General features: G+C 43.7%; 2 protein-coding genes across 3 annotated transcripts in view; one reads left to right on the top strand and one right to left on the bottom strand.

Annotated features, from left to right (window-relative positions):
* cstpp1 (centriolar satellite-associated tubulin polyglutamylase complex regulator 1) overlaps window positions 1–2,237 on the bottom strand; it is a 3,184-nt gene extending 947 nt beyond the window's left edge. Inside the window, exons 1-8 of the mRNA XM_008311226.3 lie at window positions 1,989–2,237; window positions 1,661–1,763; window positions 1,395–1,525; window positions 1,207–1,291; window positions 908–993; window positions 596–809; window positions 413–522; window positions 249–312 (exon numbers count right to left, since the gene is read on the bottom strand). Of these exons, the coding sequence (XP_008309448.1) occupies window positions 249–312; window positions 413–522; window positions 596–809; window positions 908–993; window positions 1,207–1,291; window positions 1,395–1,525; window positions 1,661–1,763; window positions 1,989–2,214 (1,019 nt within the window). The 5' untranslated portion in view covers window positions 2,215–2,237. The remainder of the gene's footprint in view (window positions 1–248; window positions 313–412; window positions 523–595; window positions 810–907; window positions 994–1,206; window positions 1,292–1,394; window positions 1,526–1,660; window positions 1,764–1,988) is intronic.
* ckap5 (cytoskeleton associated protein 5) lies at window positions 1,944–22,145 on the top strand. Of its 2 annotated transcripts, XM_025056470.1 has the most exons (45): window positions 1,944–1,992; window positions 2,155–2,237; window positions 5,640–5,740; window positions 5,982–6,175; window positions 6,300–6,506; window positions 6,601–6,772; window positions 6,852–6,990; window positions 7,490–7,590; window positions 7,715–7,828; window positions 7,909–8,013; window positions 8,191–8,280; window positions 8,990–9,154; window positions 9,250–9,378; window positions 9,478–9,669; window positions 9,745–9,837; window positions 10,089–10,199; window positions 10,314–10,406; window positions 10,613–10,798; window positions 10,882–10,976; window positions 11,116–11,299; window positions 11,671–11,831; window positions 11,945–12,119; window positions 12,265–12,378; window positions 12,550–12,678; window positions 12,782–12,976; window positions 13,187–13,316; window positions 13,455–13,543; window positions 13,723–13,851; window positions 14,632–14,754; window positions 14,841–14,990; window positions 15,072–15,275; window positions 15,562–15,697; window positions 15,881–16,074; window positions 16,163–16,338; window positions 17,574–17,768; window positions 17,866–17,986; window positions 18,265–18,444; window positions 18,538–18,725; window positions 19,018–19,093; window positions 19,289–19,477; window positions 19,567–19,701; window positions 19,784–19,867; window positions 19,946–20,105; window positions 20,410–20,522; window positions 20,651–22,145. In XM_025056470.1, exons 3-45 carry the CDS (start codon window positions 5,684–5,686, stop codon window positions 20,891–20,893), a joined length of 6,216 nt encoding a protein of 2,071 aa, XP_024912238.1. In that variant the 5' UTR covers window positions 1,944–1,992; window positions 2,155–2,237; window positions 5,640–5,683; the 3' UTR covers window positions 20,894–22,145. The 2 variants fall into 2 exon arrangements, with proteins under 2 accessions (XP_024912238.1, XP_008309452.1); XM_008311230.3 differs by lacking the exons at window positions 1,944–1,992; window positions 2,155–2,237; window positions 13,723–13,851 and adding an exon at window positions 3,745–3,893.

The following is a 22,145-nucleotide window of genomic DNA, read 5'->3' as shown; positions in this document are numbered from 1 at the left end:
ATAGTAAAGAGTCAGCAGTTAGTCACCAGCTAAAAATAAAAACACGAATTATAATTGTTAGTGATTGTGTAGTTTAATGTTGATCAAAGCTAACAGGTAGCAACAATGAAACAACAGAAGTTAGCCAAAAAAGTAGCTAACAGAAGACAACACTACAACTCTCCACTAACTACTGGTTAAATGCTGAAGAAGAAGAAGAGATTAAAAACACACACGCTTCATCCATCAGTGTGTCTGCTGTTTCTTACAGTTTGTCCAGTTCCTGGTCCATTTCTGGGTCCACCAGGACGTCTGATCTGCTGGGCAGAGCTCCTGAAAAGAACCAGAGACATACTCAGCCTTGGTAAGGACCAGAGACACTCAGAGACACCTACAAACATGTCCAAAAAGTCTGGGTCTTTGTTGAACTCACCGATGTCCTGGTTGATCCTGTCGCTTTTAGACAAACTCATCAAAAAACTGTAGAAACAGATTTTATCTGATTCTTCCAGGATTTCTTTTATACACCACCTAGAGGGATGACTACATACACACACACGGTCAGTCAGACACAGCTCTGCAGTGCTGCACTCTGACCACAGGGGGCGACACTGACCTGTGATTGAAGCGCTCACACAGCGCCTCCACACACTGACTCAGCATGGCAGCCTCCACCCCGTCCTTCTGCTGCTGCCGCTGCTCCTTGTCGTTTTCTTCTGCTGCCACTGGGGGGAGCTGCTCCACAGAGGAGGAGGTTGGGACGATTACGGTATTGGGACTCTTTCCTGCCAGCAGGTCGTGATATATCATAAGGACACTGTCCAGGAACTCTGCAGACAGGGAGGATGATGGGTAAAAACGGGAAGATGAAGTTTAACTCAGAAGATACTTCAAAAATTCAAAGTGTCATTTGTTTACAGGCCGTTACCTTGGTAATAGAGCTGCAACTGAAAGGCATACAGGAAGTCAGAGAACGACATCAGGCAGTCGATGGCGTCATCCATCAGAACAATTCTATTAAACAAAACATTCAGAAGAAGAAGTTAGTATTATCCCACAGCAAAGTCTGTGAGATAAAACCAGTGATTTTCTCTGTGAGCTTTGATGTGGGAGAAACCTCAGTTTCTTTTTGTTAAAGTCTGACAATGAGATAAAAACGATGAACAAATTCTAAAAAACAAACAAACACAACAAAAAATATAAAGATGTTGGAGAGTCCGTTCACACCTGGCTGTGTTTTGAACCATTTCCACAGGGAAGTCAGGACATAAGAGCTGCAGCAGTGACCTGTACTCCTGCACTGACAACATATCTGACAACACACACATGGTCAGGCAATCAATTATTTTGTTATTTTCATTATTATTTCATGTGTAAACGTTCACAGACTTTGCAGGCTTCATGTGACCTCTGACCTCCACTCTTGCCGATCTGCCTGTAACATCTCCAGAAGGTTCTGATGAAGGACCACCTGTTGTGAGGAGTTGCTCTGATGTAGTTGAACTCTCTGAAGAGGACGTGGTTACTGTTCTTCACACTGCTGAAACTACACACAGGGAGGCACAGGTATGAACCACTTCTCCACAGCTGCCTGACCGCCAGGTGTTCTGCTAAATTCCAACTTCTTGCAGTAATACTGTATATTTTTAGAATTCTAATAATAATAATAACTACCACTTACTATTCTGCAAAGAAGCGGCTGATTCCGAATTGCGTGTATTCTTCTTTATTTTCCAACAGCTGCGTTACTGCGTCACTGAGGTAGAAGAGCACGTGACTATCCGCTGGAGAACACACATGAAGAAATTAGACAGCTCTATGTAAAATAAAAATAAATCTAGTACCATATGAGATTCAGACGGTATGTTTTAAAAAATGATTACATTATGGTAACAGATTAATTTACATTCAAATACATTTTATTGTTTGTTTGTGCAGGGATTTACTACATTACATTCATCCGTGGGAAGCTGAGGCTGCAGAGCTATCAATGCTAACAACTAACATACCCAGGTATTCTTGCACAGACACAGTGGAACTGAAACGATTCATTTTGCAGCCCTTCTTCCCAAGAAGTGACGGAGTGATTAACGCGGAGTTGTTGACGATTAAATATGATTCTTGGATGTTAAAGAAGTGTTTCGGTATTCCAACAATATCATCCTTTCCTCCCAGTCCTGCAGCTACATCCCCTGTCCGATTATGGGTGTAGACGGATGTTGTGAGTGACATCATCGAATGATCCCCTTGGCAACACGGTAGGATCAAGAGTTCCACTGCGGTATCGTTCGGTATTTACAACATGATAAACTTTGTTAATGTAGCAACGTTTTGTGTTGTAAAACCTTTAAATAATATAATTTATATTACGTTTACAATAATTGAACATTATTTATATAAACATTATTAATTATCTATTTTATAAACATTTCTAATTATCATTACCCAATATTTATATAAACATTATAAATTATCTATTTTATATATTATATAAACATTTCTAATTATCATTACCCATTGCTACATAAACATGAAATATTGTTGTATATAATATTATAATATTGAACTACAATATAATTATTTTTAAGACACAGATGAATGTGATCACAATAACTAACTCCACCCAGCAGACACAACAAAACGGGGAACAGACAGCCCTAACGCACGCTGTATTTTCACAAATGTTTTCAAAAAAAAATAATATAAGAATTCTTAGATCATTTTGTTCATGATATGAATTTAATATTAACAAATATCGTACGTCACATAGATTTGAAGGTGAAACGTATGTGAACGGCTAAAAAATCTGCAAGCGAAGTGAAATTACATTGTTTGTGTAAATGCAACGCGTTATACCACAGAACATATCGACCAATCAAATCAATTCTGGGCTGGGCGAGGCCTCGTTTGATCCAATCAGGTAATGGTTAAGGCAAAAGAAGGCGGGTCTTATTTCAAATTAAGCCAATCGCTGGTGTTCCTTGACGCGTACGTAGGAAGGCGTTTCACCTGCGATGTCTTTACAACAGAACGTTTCAGATACAAACCTCGTGCTTCGTCATCAGTGTCTACTGTTTCCTTATCTAATATTTGTACATTCATGTTCGACCTTAATTTAAATGACATTTTAGAGAACAGCCATTGTTGTCAACACGTATCCGCCCTGCTCTCAATCTCCGCCCTTGGAGACGTTTTAAAAAAAGCTGCTGTCAAGTTGCACGTACACAACCAGAAATAGCACACAGTGTTCTGTTCAAGTAAGAGCGTGAAAAATAAGCCGATCAATGAGATACGAAATTCAGCTTTGACATTAAACACTACAGTCATAAATCACTTACACTTACATATATTTGGAAAAAAATATGAACATTTATATTAAAATTCAAGTAAATATGGACAGAGGTAGTGCACATAGCAAAAGGTAGAAAAACAAAATTTCTTAGATGACGGAGTTGATAGGCAGCTAAGACAAAATAAATGACTGAATTACTATATTACTTTACTTTTACTGTAGTCTAATCTATTCTAATCTAATCCAATCTAAAGAATTTATACAATTTATATTTTCGGTTGTTTGCTATTACTATATATTATTAAAACATGATTAATAACGTTTAGAAAGTAGTGGCCACAATAGAATGGCCAAATTGTAGCAACTATAGCAGGATTACTTATAAAATTCGAATAACTAAATGTTTTAATCATTAAAAATGCATATTTACCGCCTCGGGTTCAGCGTTTAAGAAATGCAGCTGGTTATGAATTTTATTCCGAAAGCGGAAGTAAGGTCTAGTGTCGCAGGCGCAGTCAGTCAGTATATAAAGCTCGACGGGGTTCATGTCACTGTTTTTGTGTGTGTTACCGAACAGACGTCGCAGGGCGGTTTATCCTTACAGCCACAGTAGCATCAGCAGGTACCCGAATTCCGCCACATTAACAATGCTTTGATTTAACTATGTGGTTACATCTGCTGCTACACTGGTTCAAACGAGCTGTTGTTTCGTGTGCTTGTGTAAAGTGCGTGTTTCAGGCCTGGATGTGTCGCGCGGCTTGGACAAGCTAACGGCTAAAATGCTAATATAGAAGAAAGAGAGACAGGAACGACCTAAAATATAATTTCAACACAAATGAGGTTGTACTAGTCTTCAATACCGACCAATAACTGGTGCTGTCGACACCGTGTAGTTTGAAATTTCCTTGTGTTTTTTAAATAGAACAAAAGTGCAGAGGTGAAGGCGCTATTAGCATCTGTCACTGGGTGCCGTTGCTAAGTTAGCAGGTTAATGGCGCTCACCGCTGTATGTGCATGCTGACGGCTATAATTGAACGATACTTTTCAAATTAACAAATGGAAAAATAATGACTTATTAATCAGGTAGTCATGATGCTTATGATGGGAGCAGTGCGGGATAATGGATGCCAACCTAGGACAAAGTATGATGTCGAATTTGTGTGGCAGTAATCTATGATCTTCATGTTTAAAATTTAATTTTAATTTAAAATTTGGCCATCCTCCCCGAACATGGAGAACATCATGTTGTTGTCTTCAGTTGTCATTAAGTCCAGACGTAATTCAACCCTGGTTTAATGCTAAACAATGTTATTCTACGTTGAGCAACTCTGCTGCTGTTATTAAGGACAACATGTGGTCATAAAAACAAAGTTCTTAGTTTTGATAGTGAGTTTACTCTCATTGATACTCAACCCGTTTCTTGGACTTGGTACCAGTAGAAGTACCAGTGCACTTCTAGATATTCTAGATATATGGTCTTGATATTGATATTTCAAAATGAAGTTCTAGATTCCTAAATATTAGTAATGAAAGATATGAATGTTTTTAAATCAGTACCGATGAGTGATGAAGGTCTGGTCCTCCTGGCAGAGGATAAGAGTTGTTTTTGGTTTGTTCAAAAACAGTTCTAAATATTTCCGTTTCCTTTTAGTTTGACAACACTCTAACATTTCAAAAAAGATGGAAATGTTAATGGAAAAAACATTAATGTTCATTTAATATTTTTTTACAGGACTTTAACATTTGTCTTTAAACTATATATAAGTTTATTAATTGGTTCACTGCCTTTTAATGTCTCTGCTAAACTCTTTTGTACTTAAATACTTTTCCTCTGTGTGAACGGGTAAATGCACAACAAACTCAAGAAGAGAGACAAAGTCCAGAAGTTTTACAGGACTGGAGCAGAGCAATAGAAATATGAAGCTCTTCAATCACTTCCTGAAACGTGCATTAGATTATCACATGCTGCAGCTTTTAACAGACCTAAAAGGGGAGGTGGGGGAGAGTGTGGTGAGTGAGGAACTTAACTGTTAATGGTTCTCACTAAAAGGATTATTCCAGTGTTTTTTGAAGTACATCAATAACTAGATATTTTGAGAAGCATTTGAATAAATGTGCTTTAATAACTCTCATCAATTTATGTACTGAGTTTGACTGATAATTTTTTAAATTGTACTCAGTGGTTATGTTGACTGATGTAATGACCTTGTCTACCTGCAGGGATGTCTTTGTTGTTGATTATTTTTGTTGGCCTTGTCTACCTGCAGGGGTGTCTTTGTTGTTGATTATTTTTGTTGTCTACCTACAGGGGGCAGACTTGAAACCACACAAACATGACCCTGTGTTGTCTTTTTCTTTTCTGCCTCAGTATATCTCTAGTCTTTTGGGAAGCCCACCCCTCCAGTGGCCAACATGGGGGACGACAGCGAGTGGATGAAGCTTCCCATCGATCAGAAATGTGAACACAAGGTGACTGACACTACTTCCTTGGGCACATGTTGGTGCTAAACGCCTATGAAAGTTCCTAAATAAGAAATTTGAAGGATTTGAAAAACAGAAGCTGGTTTTGTTTTGGAGAATGTTCAAGTAGAAGTTTTTTTATTTTGTCTTGTCCTGTTTCTCATTGTTTCCCTCTTCTGGTACTCTTGCATGCTTACTCCTCCTACCGTTCATCGCTCCTCCTCATCGCCTCCTCATGTGACCTCCTCAGGTGTGGAAAGCCCGTCTGAACGGTTACGAAGAGGCTGTGAAACTGTTCCAGAGGATACACGATGAGAAGAGTCCAGAGTGGGGGAAGTACCTGGGCCTGATCAAGAAGTTTGTAACAGAGTCGAACGCTGTGGCTCAGCTCAAAGGACTGGAGGCAGCGCTGGTCTTTGTCGAGAACGCTCATGTGGCTGGGAAGTAAGTCTGGAGTCAGGACCTGAATGAGAAACAGGAAGTCTGTCTGCTTTGTTCTTGAAATGGAAAGTTCCACAGTTTGTTCTTTAGAACATGGTGAAAGTGCTGATTTGTTGTCTCCACACAGGACCACAGGTGAGGTGGTGTCCGGCGTCGTGACCAAAGTGTTCAACCAGCCCAAGGCTCGAGCCAAAGAGCTGGGAATGGACATCTGTCTGATGTATGTAGAGATAGAGAAGGTGGAGGTGGTGCAGGACGAGCTGCTGAAGGGACTGGACAACAAGAACCCAAAGATCGTGGTGGCCTGCATTGAGACTCTGAGGAAGGCCCTCAGGTCAGTGACAGGGAATCGTACCTGTGATCTCTGCGCTGCACTGCTGCATGTAAACAAAGACTTAGGGTTCCGTCTTGTCCCTGTCTCCTCACAGTGAGTTTGGGTCTAAAATAGTGACATTGAAGCCCGTGGTGAAGGTTCTGCCCAAACAGTTTGAGTCCAGAGAGAAGGCAGTGAGAGACGAAGCCAGGCTGCTGGCCATCGAGGTGTACCGATGGATCAGAGACGCTCTGAGGCCTTCACTGCAGAACATCAACTCTGTTCAGGTTCGCCGTCGTCCGACTCTAACATCGTCCAACTCCTAAGGTCGTCTCCACTCACTCTGCCTTTTCTTTTGTCCTACAGCTGAAGGAGCTGGAGGAGGAGTGGGTGAAGCTCCCGTCTGCTCCTCCCAAACAGAGCAGATTTTTGCGCTCGCAGCAGGACCTCAAGGCCAAATTTGAACAGCAGAGTGCAGAGGGGGGAGGAGGCGGCGAGTGTGATGGTGGGTTCTGCTGCTGTCAACCAAAACTTTCATCACTTTCATCTACCTTAGATATCCTGTTGGAGCATGTGATCACATGACCTGCAGTAGTGACCTTCCCTATTTGACCTTAGGTGTTATGGTAATCCAAGCTGTTCTAAATCCACAGGTGGATTTATCTACTCAGACCAGTACCAGACTGGTACTGAACCTTCAGTGCTGGTCTACCCAGACCAGTACCAGACTGGTACTGAACCATTGAAGAAACACACGTAAAAATGACAAAACAAAGACCAGAGTAAAATACAGTTCCAGTTCCAATCCTAATAATCATGTTTGCAAAGTTACTCTGGAAGAATATGTGCTGTGACCTTTATAAATCAGTCCCATCATTTCAGGTTCTGCCTTGACCAGTCTGGAAGAATGTTGTATATTCCTGAATATTGAGCAAGTTTTGGTGATCACACAGTCTGTCTCAGTTCAGTACATGAAAACATTTCCTGCCCTGGTGTCTTCACAGATGACGACATGGCCGAGGCAGAAACAGCCGTCGATCCGTACGAGCTGCTGGAACCCGTGGAGATTCTGTCCAAACTTCCCAAAGACTTTTATGACGAAATAGTGAGTTCCGCTGACCATGTTCCACTTCCTGCTCCTTATGGAGAAGATTGAACAACACGTGTGAATCTGTACCCCAACGCAACATACAGATGGCGCTGTTTGACCAGAGTCTCTGTTTTCACAGGAATCTAAAAAATGGCAGGAGAGGAAACAGGCTCTGGAAGCCATCGAGGCTCTCGCCAAGAACCCTAAACTGGAGAACGGAGACTATGGAGACCTGGTTAGAGCCCTGAAGAAGGTCAGAACTGGTGTTTCATGACAGGAGTTTTGTTGGTCACAAAGGCAGGTCTGATGTTTTGTTTGTTTGTTTGTTTCCAGGTTGTGGGTTTTGACGCCAATGTGATGTTGGTGTCGATGGCCGCCAAGTGTCTGGCTGGACTGGCCTCTGGACTCAGGAAGAAGTTTGGAACCTATGCAGGACTTGTGAGTTTTTTTTTTTTGTTTTTTTTTTAACGTTTATGTAAACAAGAGAGAAGCTTCAGATCTGCTCCAAACCCAGAGCCGAGTCTGGAGACCTGGAACAGGATTTAGTCCTGTAGTTCTCACCATTGTTGACACAGTGATCAGTGACTGACTGTTACATCTGATTGGTGTGTTCAGGTGGTTCCTACCATCCTGGAGAAGTTTAAGGAGAAGAAGCCTCAGGTTGTGCAGGCGCTGCAGGAGGCCATCGACGCCGTCTTCCTGACTGTGAGTCTAAAAAAAAAAAAATGTCAACTGTTGTCATTTTCTTTTCTTTTTTTCTGTAGTCAAACCTTAATTTGTGGAAACATTTCACATCATTCTGAGTTAGTTGTTAGATTGGTTCACTTATTTAAATAAGTAAACAATTACAGTTCCACAGAGATGGCCCTAGAGGGCAGCAGAGAACTTCACTTCAACTGACAATATCAAAATAAAATACAAATACAAACACTGCAGTACTTGCAGATGAATGCTGCAGACAGCATTTACAGATGAGGCCCGCAGCTTCTCTCCCTCTCCTCAGGGGGCGATACAAATGCTCTGTTTCGTTTATTTTTATATATAAATATATATATACAAACTGATACTGTACCTTGCTAAAACTTTTATTATATTATAGTCTTGAAGACTTTGTCATAATCTGACATCACCTTTGAAAACCCACTGTTGTACTGACAGGGAAATCTAATGTTCCTACAGGGGGAGCTATTGACACCGTTGTAATGTCCAGCCTCATGATCTGAGTATTAAGTTTTGGAGACACATAATTCAAAGCTCATCGCATGAACTGATGTTCGCCAACGTCCTAATTGACGTTCGCTGCCATGCAGACGTAATCTGATGCTAGCTACTGAACGGACTGACGTGTTATAACAGCTATATAGATAATATCGAATCAGAATTCATATGTGCGGATTTGTTTTTCCTCTGCCAGACATCCCTCCAGAACCTTTCTGAGGACATCCTGGCTGTGATGGACAACAAGAACCCGTCCATTAAGCAGCAGGCGTCTCTGTTTCTTGCCCGCTCCTTCAGACACTGCACTCAGTCCACGCTGCCTAAAAGCCTCCTCAAACCCTTCTGTGCTGCTCTCATCAAGGTACCAGAAGCTGATCATCAGAGTACTGGTTATCAACCAGAGTCCAGTCAAAACCACAGAAATCTGATCTTTGTTGTCCCTCTGTTACGTCACAGCAAGTCAACGACTCGGCTCCCGAGGTACGAGACGCTGCCTTCGAGGCTTTGGGGACGGCCATGAAGGTGGTGGGAGAGAAGGCTGTGAACCCTTTCCTGACTGATTTGGACAAACTCAAACTGGATAAGGTGAGAAGAAAGAGAAAGATAAATCCTGATTAAAAAGTTTTTGGTTTTTTTCTTTTCCCCCTTCTTTGACATCTCACGTCATGATTTTTCTGAGAACAGATTAAAGAGAGTGCAGATAAAGTGGAGCTCCCTGGAGGGAAGAAGTCTGCAGGAGGAGCAAGCAGTGGGGGAGCAGGGGATAAAAAAACTGCAGCTAAAGCCCCGCCTTCTGCTGAAGCTCCACCCAGAGCCTCTGCTCCGCCCAAATCCTCAGGTCCACCCAAGAAAACCCAAACGTCTGCTTCAGGAAAGGTACAAAAATCACATGTTTAAGTTTGTGTCCATGTTGTCGCGATCGATGTGTCTGAACGACTGTTGTTGTTACAGCCATCCTCAGGTCAAGCAAAAAAAGGCAAATCAGCCGCCGCAGGTGGAAAGAAGACGTCGGACAGTAAAGAAATGACGGAGACTGAACTGTCGGTGAGTGGGAGATAATCCTGTTCTTAATAAATTCATGTGTTGAAGTGTTTAAGGACCAGTTACATCAATGAAAACACATTCAACCATATCACCTTCACGGCCTAGTCACATCTTTGTCCACCACCAAAGTCCATAGAGAAAATGAGTAATTTTTTTCTAAGAATGACCATCAGGCCTTAGAGCCGAAGTCACCAAATATATTTGTCAAAGGGACGAACATTTTTTAGCTGATGAATCTGTTTGTGTTTCAGCCTGAGGCGTGTGAGGATCTGGCTGCAGGAGTACTTCCTGCTTCCTGTCTGCAGCAGCTGGACTCCACCAATTGGAAGGAGCGACTTGCCAGCATGGAGGATTTCCAAAGGGTAAACACACAGTAAACACACCAGCAGTTAGTCGGTCACCCTGGTTAGTTATGGGGAAAAAAAAGTCATCTGAATGTTTCAGCTGTCCAATCAATGTTCTTATGTTTGTTTCAGGCTGTGGAGACCATGGAGAAGTCAGCCATGCCCTGTCAGGCTCTGGTCAAGATGTTGGCCAAGAAACCTGGCTGGAAGGAGACCAACTTTCAGGTCAGTTGTTGTCATATGGTTTTTTTTTTGTTGTTGTTGTTTTTTTTTTTTTTTTATTGCCAGATTCTCACCAATACACACTTGAACTAGTAACTTTTCTCCTTATGCTTGGTGGTCGTCTGGGCCTCAGTCTGGTACTGATTATTGTCAAAGTTACTGCTCATCAGTGTTGCCTCCTTCCCCTCTTCTTCTATCTTCCTGTACAGGTGATGCAGATGAAGCTGCGCATCGTGGCTCTGGTCGCTCAGCGAGGACAATTTTCAAAGACATCGGCCTCTGTGGTCCTGGAGGCTCTGGTGGACAAAGTGGGGGACGTCAAATGTGGAGGAAACGCAAAGGAAGCACTGACAGCCATCGGAGAGTCCTGCTCTCTGCCCTGGACTGCTGAGCAGGTTTGGATCAGCGTCTTTGTTAGTTCTGTTAGAATAATCCTGAAGTGTAAATCAACCTGAACTGTTTCTTTGTTTTTGGTCAGGTGGTCTCTCTAGCGTTTGCACAGAAGAATCCAAAAAACCAGGCGGAAACTCTGAACTGGTTGGCCAACGCAATGAAGGAGTTTGGTTTTGCAGGGTAATAAAAATCAAAAAATATCTTTAACACCAATTTGATTCAATGGTAAATTGAAGGTAGAAAACATAAGATTGAAAAATAAGATTTTTTTTAAAATTTATATATATATTTTTATGATTTTTGTTTGACCCTTGTCCAGTATCAACGTCAAGGGCTTTATCAACAATGTGAAGACTGCACTGGGGGCCAGTAACCCCGGTGTGAGAACATCAGCCATATCTCTGCTGGGGGTCATGTTCCTGTACATGGGAGCGCCACTGAGAATGTTCTTTGAAGACGAGAAGCCGGCGCTGCTGTCACAGATCGATGCTGAGTTTGAGAAGGTAAACGACCGTGAACAATGTTCAACACAGACCTTGTTGAAATGATCAACCAGTTCATTAAATGTTTTACTTTGTTTGAAATGTGTAGAAAATATAAAAACTAGGGATGACTGATTTGATGGAGAATGAAAGTCATTTTCTTACTTTTTTTTCTTTTTTGCTTTAAATGAGGAGAAAAGGAGGGAAAAAATGAAATCACATTTTCAACAGTTCTGTTTGACTCTGCTCATAGAAACACTCTTTGTCGTTGGTGCAGCTTCTGAAGGTCAAAGGGCAGATTTGTTTTCTTCCCTCCACTGTTCCAGAAGGATATTTTTTCAGGGTTTTTTTTCATCAAATTTATATATTTTTTTAAAAATCTGTATAAACAGATGCAGGGTCAGTCTCCACCAGCTCCAATCAGATGCATCAGGAAATTGGCGTCTGCAGCAGATGAGGAGGGGGATGACGGAGAGGAGGGGGATGAGGACGGAGGAGGAGGAGGAGGAGGAGGACAGGATATCATGGACCTTCTGCCCAGGACAGATATCGGGTGAGAGACAGAGGATACTGTGTCTGTACAGTGTTAGTATTTGATACTGCAGTATAAAATACCCCAGCTCTGGTTTTAAAATCCTGGGTTTTTTTATTCCTCTGATATTTCAGTGACAAGATCACATCTGTGCTGGTGTCAAAGTTGGAAGATAAGAACTGGAAGATCAGGAAGGAGGGTCTGGACGAGGCCGCCGCCATCATCTCAGAGGCCAAGTTCATCACAGCCAACATCGGGGAGCTGCCTCTGGCCCTGAAGGGACGACTCGGTGACTCCAACAAGATCTTGGTAAAGACTCCTCATAGGAAACTGTCTGAAACCTGGAGCTCTGATATGTTAACCTCCAGGCGCTAAAGAATTTTGACGTTTGACTTTTCCTCTGTGACAGCGTTGTCTTCTCTGACCAGAGTGTATTTGTGTGTTCATTCAACAGGTTCAACAGACGCTGACCATCCTGCAGCAGTTGGCTACAGCCATGGGAGGTGGACTTAAGCAGCATGTGAAAGCACTGGGATTCCCTGTCATCACTGTCCTGGGAGACAGCAAGGTACTGGACACACACACACTTTGACTCGCTCACACACTGTGAGTCATGTGAAAGAAAGAAAAAATCTTCCATCATGTACTTAAATGCGTTTGTGGAGCTGAGTGACGGGAAACGATTGTCACCTGTGGACCGTGGGGGACAGACTCTAAAGTTACAGTTGTTGGTTTACAGGCCAACGTGAGGGCGGCAGCCATGACCACTCTACAGGCGTGGGTGGAGCAGACAGGGATGAAGGAGTGGTTGGAGGGAGAAGAAATGTCTGAGGAGCTGAAGAGAGAGAACCCTTTCCTGAGACAAGAGGTGAAGACACACAGATAAAACTGGGGTTGTGACAGATTGATGTGGGATGTCGGTCTCTGAAGAACCTCAGACCCTGAAATGATGCCGGTCTGTGTCCCACCAGGTTCTGGGCTGGTTAGCAGAGAAACTGCCCACGCTGAGGACGGTTCCTGCAGATCTGATGCTGTGCATTCCTCAACTGTATGCTTGTCTGGAAGACAGAAACGGGGACGTGAGGAAGAAGGCTCAGGACGCACTGCCCACCTTCATGATGCACCTGGGCTACGACAAGATGTCCAAGGCCACGGGGAAACTCAAAGTAAAAAAAAAAAAAACTTACGACAAGATGTCCAAGGCCACAGGGAAACTCAAAGTAAAAAAAAAAACAAAAAAAACTTAGATCTCAGTGATGGTCTCTTTGTGTTCTGTGTGTAGTCTGTCCTGTAACAAAGACAGAGAGTTAGCTGCTGCTGAGTGAGCTGCTGCTGTTTGACTTTTGACCTTTTAATTTGCCTCTTTCTCTCTTCAGCATGCCTCCAAAGATCAGGTGATGGCCATGTTGGACAAGGCCCGAGCATTGATGCCAGCCAAACCTGAAGCTCCTGCCAAGGCCAGTGGGGGCAGTAAAGGCTCAGCAGAGTCCAGCAGAGCTCCGTCAGGTCAGTATCATGATCATCATCATCATGTGACCCTCAGTGTATTAACATGTTTCCTGAAGTGTATTTCAAACCTTCTCCGTCTGTAGTCGGTTCCTGAAGAACCAGAGTAAAAATCATATATTGTTTTCTTTTCTGCAGCCTCCAGGGCTCAGTCTTCCAACGATGATGTCACTGACCGTAAATCTGAAGTGAAGAAGGTGAAGGGAGGAGCTGTTCCTGCTAAGAGGGTAGGTGTAGGTTTTTTTTTCTTTCTTAGTCTCCCTTTGATCTTGACCTTAGGTGACCTTCCTGTAGGATGAAAATGAGGTGTTCCAGTGTTTGGTTCATCGTTCCATCTGCATTTGTCACTGTCCACATTACCATGTTCTGTTTGTTTATAATTTGTTTACAATTTTTATTTACTCAGTCTCCCTCCCCTTCCGAGGACCCCGCCCCTTCCCCTCCCTCCAAGGACAAGGACAGTAATGGTAGTAAAAAGCTGCCGGGCAAAAGAAAACCTGCTGCTGCTGCAGCTGAGAGAAGAGAGAGGGAGAGGGTCGTCAGTCTGTCTGCTGTCGGTCCTCCTCCTCGCCCACCTTAACCTCCTCACCCTCCTCCTTTACCTGCTCCTCTTCCTTCACTCCCTCCACCTCCACCTGCTCCTCTTTCCCAGTACAGCAGTCAGAGCTGATGAGTAACGTTCCACAGTCATGACGTTCTCTAACCTCGTCTCCCCCGTCCCTAATCCTCTGACTCCTCACACACTAAAAACCACTGCAGAGGGATGGGCGTCACAGGTTACCAAAGAGAAACAGTACTGTTCCTAATGAACCAAAGACCGTTGTTTAAGTGCCGATTCTCTTTGTATACTAAGTCATCAGAACTTTCAAAAATAAATAACAAAGTTCCTGATGCCCATCCCTGGTACTGCACTGTACGTGGGCATGTAGTCAGTCACATGGTTCTGATTTTCTGAGGTGATTTAATGCAGAAGTCTAACACACGTGCATGTTGATGGAGTTCACTGGAGTCACTACTACTATGTCCTCTGTGTTTGTGTTTTGCCCTGGAATAATCAACACGCCCCTTATATTTGTTGTATATAACCATCACTGACAAGTTTTGATCAGAACACACAGTTGCCTGGACATCACTGTAGACCACTCATAAGAAATGGTTCTGAATGGATCCAATGGTCATTGTACAAAGACATCGTGTGAAGTGTACTTGGCCGTTACCTGTGTTTGTCATGGATTAACTTTAACACACACGTGTGGTGACCATTTAAAGCTTAGTGATTGGCTCACGCTCTTCTTGTCTGCGACTCCTCTCTCAGGGCGCTGCTGGTAAGAAACCTGCGGCTAAAGGCATGAAGGAGGACGAAGATAGGTCTGGACCCATCTTCACTCTGGTTCCTAACGCCAAAGAACAGAGGGTGAAAGAAGAGAAGCAGCTGAAGGTGAAGGGCATTTCTGTCACTGATGAAACCTTCCTAAGACGTTGGCTGTTTGTTCTGACCCAAGACGTTCTTCTGTCCCACCGTAGATCCTGAAGTGGAACTTCATCACGCCCAGAGACGAGTACGTGGAGCAGCTGAAGACTCAGATGTCTACCTGCTTTGCCAGGTGGCTGCAGGAGGAGCTGTTTCACGTGGACTTCCAGAGACAAGTCAAGGCCATCGGAGTCATGATGGAGGTGAGGGCCGCTCCTCCTCCTGCAGGAGGTCTGTAACGCCAGTCCTGGGTTCTTTCTGTTGATCACTGTGTCTTCTGACAGAGGATGGAGAGCGAGTGCGAGGCCACCATTGGCTGCTTGGACCTGATCCTGAAGTGGTTCACGCTGCGGTTCTATGACACCAACACCACAATTCTGATGAAGGTTCTGGAGTACCTGAAGCTGCTCTTCACCACGTTGACCCAGGAGAATTACCACCTGTCGGAGTACGAGGCAAACTCCTTCATCCCCTACCTGATACTGAAGGTGAGGCACCACAGACCAGAACCTCTGTCAGTTATAGGTCTGTGTACTGGCAAAAATCAATACACAATATATTGTGATACTGTAGTTTTGTTAATTGTTAAAATATAATCTGTACAGTACTGAAGAATATTGATACCGTAAATCCGTACAGTACTGAAGAATATTGATACCGTTACTGTGAAACCGAGTATATATTTCAGTGTATCGACGATTTCTTACACCCTTACTCAGTTCCTTTCTTCTTCTTTTTTTTCCCCCCTCTATACTTGCATGTTTTGGTCGTCAGGTGGGCGAGCCTAAAGACGTGGTTCGTAAAGACGTGCGCTCCATCCTGGCCATGCTGTGTAAGGTCTATCCAGCGTCCAAGGTCTTCCCCTTCCTCATGGACGGAACAAAGTCCAAGAACTCCAAACAGAGAGCTGGTACGTCTTCATCAGGAGCTTCGTGTTCTTTTAACATGTTTTTATATATATATATATATTCCAGCTAATCACCTTAAAAAGTACTTTACTCATTTTAGTGCATTAAATTGTTATTAATAATTGCTAGAAAAATGCAATTTATCTTGACTATAAATGTATTCTTGTTACTGGCGCCCCCCTCAGAATGTCTGGAGGAACTGGGTTGTTTGATCGGAGCTTACGGGATGAACGTCTGTCAACCAACTCCAGCCAAGTCTCTAAAGGACATCGCAATCCACATCGGAGACAGGGACACGTCCGTTCGTAATGCCGCTCTCAACACAGTGGTGGCGGTCTACAACGTGTGCGGCGATCAGGTGTACAAACTGATTGGAACGGTAAGAAGAGCTGATTGGACATCGTCGGTTGTCACTCACTTGCCCTTGTGCTGAGTGTTTGTTTTTTGTTTTTTTTTTTTCCTTCCAGTTGTCAGAGAAAGAAATGAGCATGTTGGAGGAGAGGATCAAACGTTCAGCCAAAAAGACTCAAGCTGCACCAGCCAAACAGAGCGCCACCGACAGGCCAGCTCCAAGAGAAAACGCCACCAATCCTAAAGGCACATTCCTGCGAAAACCTGCTCAGGAAGACCCCAACAAACTCAAGTAGGTGGTTTTTGACATGGGGCCGTGGGAGGGTGTGTGTGCGTGGGCTTTGTATACACACACACACACCTGAGTAAATGTGTGTGTGTGTGTCTGTGTGAGAGAGGTGAGACTCCAGACTAAGGATCTCACACCTGCACAATGTTTGATGTTCGTTTGATTGACCAATAACGGTTGTCGCTCACATGACCTGATTAGAGTCTCTGTGGTTTGTTCTTCTCTGACTTGCTGCATGTCGCGTTTCTGTCACTGACACTTCCTGTGAACCTGTCTGTTGGTTCTACTCTGTATGTTAGTGCACGTGTGTGTGTGTCTGTGCATGTGCACGTGTGTCTCTCTGCCCGTCTGTTCTTTAACCCTTCGTCTTTCTTCCTGTGTGGTTTCTCTTCTTTTCTTCTGCCTGACAAACTTCCTTTTGGAGCAGACTAATGTATCGCACGTATAGAATGTGAGTACTTCCTCTTCCTCTTCCTCCTCCATGCTGACAAACCACACATTAACCATTAACCACATCTGTGTTGTGAATGTCGTGACAGTGTTTTATTTTCTTCTTTCTCTCCTAACTACTTTAAATTTTACATCCTTAAAATACTTAAATAACACTGTTTATTTAATGTCATTTTTTTTAATAATGTTTCTGGGAAACATAACCTGCATCCTGACTTATTTTGGGGGGGGTCGCTCCACCTTGATTCCTACTAGCAAGTTACAAAATTGGAATGCTCATATTTTGTATTGGTTTTAAATTTATATGTTTGACTCCAGTTATGTAGGAAAACAGTTTTCTTCTGTACATCAGTGAGCCGTCAGTGGCTGCTGTAGTTGTAGAAGTCATAATGTCATGTGTCATAATGTCAATAGTTTGTCCTCAGAGAGGCTGTCCTCACGGTTAACGCTCATAAACAGAATCGACCAATGAATCTCTGGTTGTGCTAGTCTGACTCACAAATATGTATAAATTACCCAAACAGTCATCACTAAAGAGCTGAAATCACTGAAAAGTCCCCCACACCAAAACAGCAGAGAGAAAATCAGTCACTGATCAGGTCCACTGCTGTCTCCATCACCAAGTTCAAACTGTTGGAAATGATTTGTTCATCTGTAATCACTGATTTTCTCTATGGACTTTGGTCCAGGGACAGTGAGTGGTCTCATTCTTGGACGCGGCCAGTGATGGTCAGACCAGCAGCTATAAACACTGACTGATTTAACACCAAAAGTATTTTCCTCTGCAGCCAATCCCGTCAGAATGCACAGCAGAGTGAGCAGTCCTCCGACTCCACTTCCATTCCTAAGGAGTTCCAGCTGGACCTGGACCTGATCGAGCGCGACCGGAATATTGTGTACGAGATGCCTAACCTCATTGAGCACAAGCTGGACGAGCTACTGGAACTGGAGCGACTGGAGCCAATCACGATGCCCAAATGCACGTAAGTGGAGGCACCAGAAGAAGAGGAACGGGAGTGTGAAACATTTCCACCTCTGACCCTGTTTATTTTCCTCTTCTTCTTCTTCCTGTTCTATCAGGGTGCGTGCAGCCTTTCCAAACTTTGATGACGTTCACAACAGCACAGCGTCCACCATCAACTTTGTCATCTCCCAGGTGGCCAGCAGTGACATCAATACCAGCATACAGGCCCTGGCTCAGGTAACACACACACACACACACACCTGTCATGTTATTCAGGTGTGTCCAGGCACAGTCTTTGTTGTTCACGATAAAACTCATATCCACATCCGTTTAATTTAAACTGGTTCTGTCTGTGTTTTTATAATTATATTCATTAGGAGGATGACCTCTGACCTTATTATTATAAAACCCTTGTATTTTTTTTCGTTCCTGAATTAATTTTTTTAAATTTTTTCTCAGAGAAAAACTGAAGCAGCACTTTCTCCTCATCCTGAGTGTGTTTGTGTGTCCCTCAGATCGATGAGGTCCTGCGGCAGGACGACAAGGCTGAGGTGATGTCTGGTCACATCGACCAGTTCCTCATCGCCACCTTCATGCAGCTGCGGCTCATCTACAGCACCCACATGGCCGACGAGCACATGGACAAGAAGGACATCATGAAACTCTATAGTTGTATCATAGGGAACATGCTGTCGGTGAGTTGACTCCGCCCCTCAGGTCATGTGACAGCAGCGATATGAGAAAATTATGAAAGGTTAGAAAAACTGTGTCTGGCTCCGCCTCCTCAGCTCTTCTCAATGGAGCCGCTGGCCAGGGAGGCATCCATGGGTGTGCTGAAGGACCTGATGCACGGTGTCATCATGCTGATGTTGGACAGCAGGGTGGAGGACATGGAGGATGGACAGCAGCTCATCAGATCAGTCAACCTGATGGTGATCAGAGTCCTGGAGAAGTCGGACCAGACAAACATCATCAGGTCAGAACCAGGGAACCGTCCGACTGGAGCCAAAGTTGACAACCATGACTCGGAGTCTGGGTTTCTGGTTCTGACTGGTCGTCCACATCTGAACCCCTGACTCCGTCAGTCTGAATTAGACAGGAAGTTTGACTTCTGAATTTCCCTGCACCAAAGTATTTATTCATTTAACATTTTAGACCATTTTTGTATTTTGGTGTGGCCAACTCGGGCAGCAGGGGGCACTCACAGCTTGGTTAAAAAGGCCGTGTTACCTGTGAGTCTTGAATGTTGTTCTTGGTTCTGTCTACAGTGCGCTGCTGGTTCTACTCCAGGACAGTCTGTTCATGACGACCTGTTCCCCCATGTTCTCTCAGCTGGTCATGAAGGTAAAACGTCCTCCACTTCCTGTCACAGCCGGTCTCACCACATCACCCCTCGTCTCCATCCATTTTATCCTGACTCCACCCTTTTATGCACTGTCCATTTCTCTGGACAGTTGACCCTTAAATACTCCTGCTCACATGATCAGTCTAATCACCTTATATTTACCCACATGTATTCTGACGTGTGTGTGTGTTCAGTGTCTGTGGCGGATGATCCGTTTCCTCCCTGAGACCATCAACAGCATCAACCTGGATCGTGTCCTGTTGGACGTTCACAACCTGATGAAGGTTTTCCCCAAAGACAAACTGAAGCATTTGAAGAGCGACGTCCCCTACAGGACGCTGAAGACGCTGCTGCACACACTCTGCAAACTAACTGGAGTAAAGGTGAGGTTTTTTTTATTGGGTTTTCAACCAACAACCTTCAGTTCATTGATGAATGTAATTAAACGTCATTTACTGTCTGGTACCAACAGATCCTGGACCACCTGTCCATGATCGAGAATCGGAACGAGTCAGAGCTGGAGGCCTACCTGAGGCGTGTGGTCAAACACTACGGACAGCTGTCTGGACCCAAGACTGACCGGGACGAGAAGAACAGTCTGAGGACGGTGAGTACCCAGGGACCCGCTCCCCGGGTGATCACATGACTCTGATTTGCATCTGTTAACATGCGTCTGTTTCTTTGGTCAGAGTGATCGACTGTCGAAGGCCATGGTCAGTGACGTTCTTTCAGAGATCTTCAAGAAGATCGGATCCAAAGAGAACAGCAAAGAAGTGAGTTCAGCTGTAGCATCAGAACCCAAAGATCCAAGGTTCTGTAGGGAGTGTGAAATAACCCGGATGTTGTTTTAGGGTCTGACGGAGTTGTACGAGTTCAAGAAGAACCACCCGGACATAGACCTAGAGCCCTTCCTGCAGCACACTACCCTGGTCTTCCAGAACTATGTGGAACGTGGCCTTCAGCACATCGAGTCAGAGAAGGAGACCAAGTCCCGCATCCAGAACTCAACAGGTACCAGAGGAAAATGTTCTTCAGTCAAATCATACTTTTTAAATTTTTACATGTATTGTTGGTTTTAGTTTGCATTGAGGTTTTGTAGGAAAACCCGTCAGTAGGGGGCAGTGTTGCACTTTTTTTATCGTCCTCAATCAGATTAACATCAGTTGATTCTCACATCAGTAAATACTGAACCGACAACCCTGGTTCCTCCTTATTTACTCTCTATGCTAATGACTGCATTATCTGAACACTGGTTGTCATGACTGCATTATCTGAACACTGGTTGTCATGGTAACACTGCAGCGTGTGATTACAGTGATCTCCCAGCACGGCCAGGACTCCAGCGTCTCCAATGAGGAGGAGCAAAAAACGGCAGGTTATTACGAGAGACTGAAGATCCTTAAACAAAGAATTGTCCACGATAACATGGTGAGCACCACACACACACATAAACACATGTTTTTCCAGACTGTCTTTAAAAAGTAACTTTATGTTAATGATAAAATAACTCCAAGATTATAATTTCACCATGTTCATCCCTCACCTCTGTGTCCCAGGGCGTCGGAGGGGGCGGAGACAACGAGCCAGCTCAGAGAGGCCTGGCCACCTCGAAGCCGTCAGTGCCGTCATCCACCGACATGCTGCACAGTAAACTGTCTCAGCTGAAGGAGTCCAGGGAGATGCACCAACAGGAGCACAACGTGCACGCTCCTGCACACGCTCACGGAAGCTCCAGCTCCCCTGCCACCCTCGACGACCTGAAGAAACGTCTGGAGAGGATCAAGAGCAACTGGCAATGAGGAAGAGCCAAAGAGCTGGTAGAACCTGTGACATCACAATGTCATCATCATCATCATACACATTAGTTTCTTTTTTTTAATTAACTTGAAGTTTACAAACTCACATTTTAGATTCATGTAACAAACTTTTTTTTAAAGCGTTAAAAGACGATGCTCACGCTGAAAACAGAACAGTTTTGGTTCTTCTCCACTAGGTGGCTAAATCTGTTTTGAGTGTGACAGTGTAAGGTTTTCATGGAGTAGTTGGCTCGATGTCAGAGCGTCTAAGTGTTTCAACTCTGGATGGACAGGAAGTTGGCGACATTGTCACAATTTGCTCTTAGCTTCTTGAAAAATATTTTTTACAGTGTACACATTTAGCTTAGCATTAGCCAGCGAATGATCGAACAGTCATTTGTACGTTGAGGTGAGCGCATTAAGAGTGAGTGAAATGATCGTACACACACACACGCACCGTCCTGTGTAACAGTTTTATTTCCGTTCTAACATGTTATTTAAAGTCTTTGTTTGTTGTTTGTTTGTAAATATTTAAAAGTTGTACAAAACTCAGCTGTAACTGTGTGGGTGTAGCAGAAGCAGCTGAGCGTCAGCTCTTTCAGTGTTTTCATTTTAACACCAAGTAACCGTTGCCCTCCAGTGGCAGACCGCTGAACATCATTCGTATTTTAAATCAACCTTATCTGAGATTCCTGTAGGTTTAAGACGCTGATGTGACGTAGACGACCTCAGCTGCTTCTGGGTCTGACTTTTCAGTACGTTCTGCCCCGACAGGTACTTCCTCTGCTGCCATCTAGTGTGCGTTCACTGCAGCCACTATGACGGTCCATTTGTTCTTAGCACTTAGCTTTTTGTTATTGCCCTGCAGATGAAAGTTTGTTGTTGGTGGGTGGAGTCATGTACAGGTGTGTTTGTGCTGTAAATACTGTATTTAACAGTTAGCCCCGCCCCCACTTCCTGTAGAGCCAACATGGCTTCCACTCTTTTCCTCACAGAAGCATGAAGACGTTTCATTTCGTGTAAATAAAGTTCCTCTGAACAGACGCTGCTGTTCGATGCCTTCATCACTGGTCACATGTTGGTGATGAAGATGAAGTGTCTTCTGTCGTGTAGCTGAATGTTGACTTAAAAAGGACAAAAAAAAAAAAATAACACAATTAACTTTGATTTTGTATTTAATTCAGTTCCAGTCTCTTACATTGTTGCTGTATAATCCATGGTGAAAATGACAATAAAGTCTTGTTTTTTAACAATC

The sequence above is a fragment of the Cynoglossus semilaevis genome, chromosome 6, assembly GCF_000523025.1.
Source record: "Cynoglossus semilaevis isolate Cse_v1.0 chromosome 6, Cse_v1.0, whole genome shotgun sequence".
NCBI lineage: Eukaryota > Metazoa > Chordata > Actinopteri > Pleuronectiformes > Cynoglossidae > Cynoglossus > Cynoglossus semilaevis.
This window is presented reverse-complemented; position numbering and strand designations above follow the sequence as displayed.

Bases quoted from the DNA above. Each gene is read 5' to 3' on its own strand.
- ckap5 (XM_025056470.1), top strand. From the start codon at position 5,684: ATGGGGGACGACAGCGAGTGGATGAAGCTTCCCATCGATCAGAAATGT. The intron at 15,698-15,880 runs GTACGTCTTCAT...CGCCCCCCTCAG, and splicing joins GAACTCCAAACAGAGAGCTG to AATGTCTGGAGGAACTGGGT. The intron at 19,094-19,288 runs GTAAAACGTCCT...GTGTGTGTTCAG, and splicing joins TCTCTCAGCTGGTCATGAAG to TGTCTGTGGCGGATGATCCG.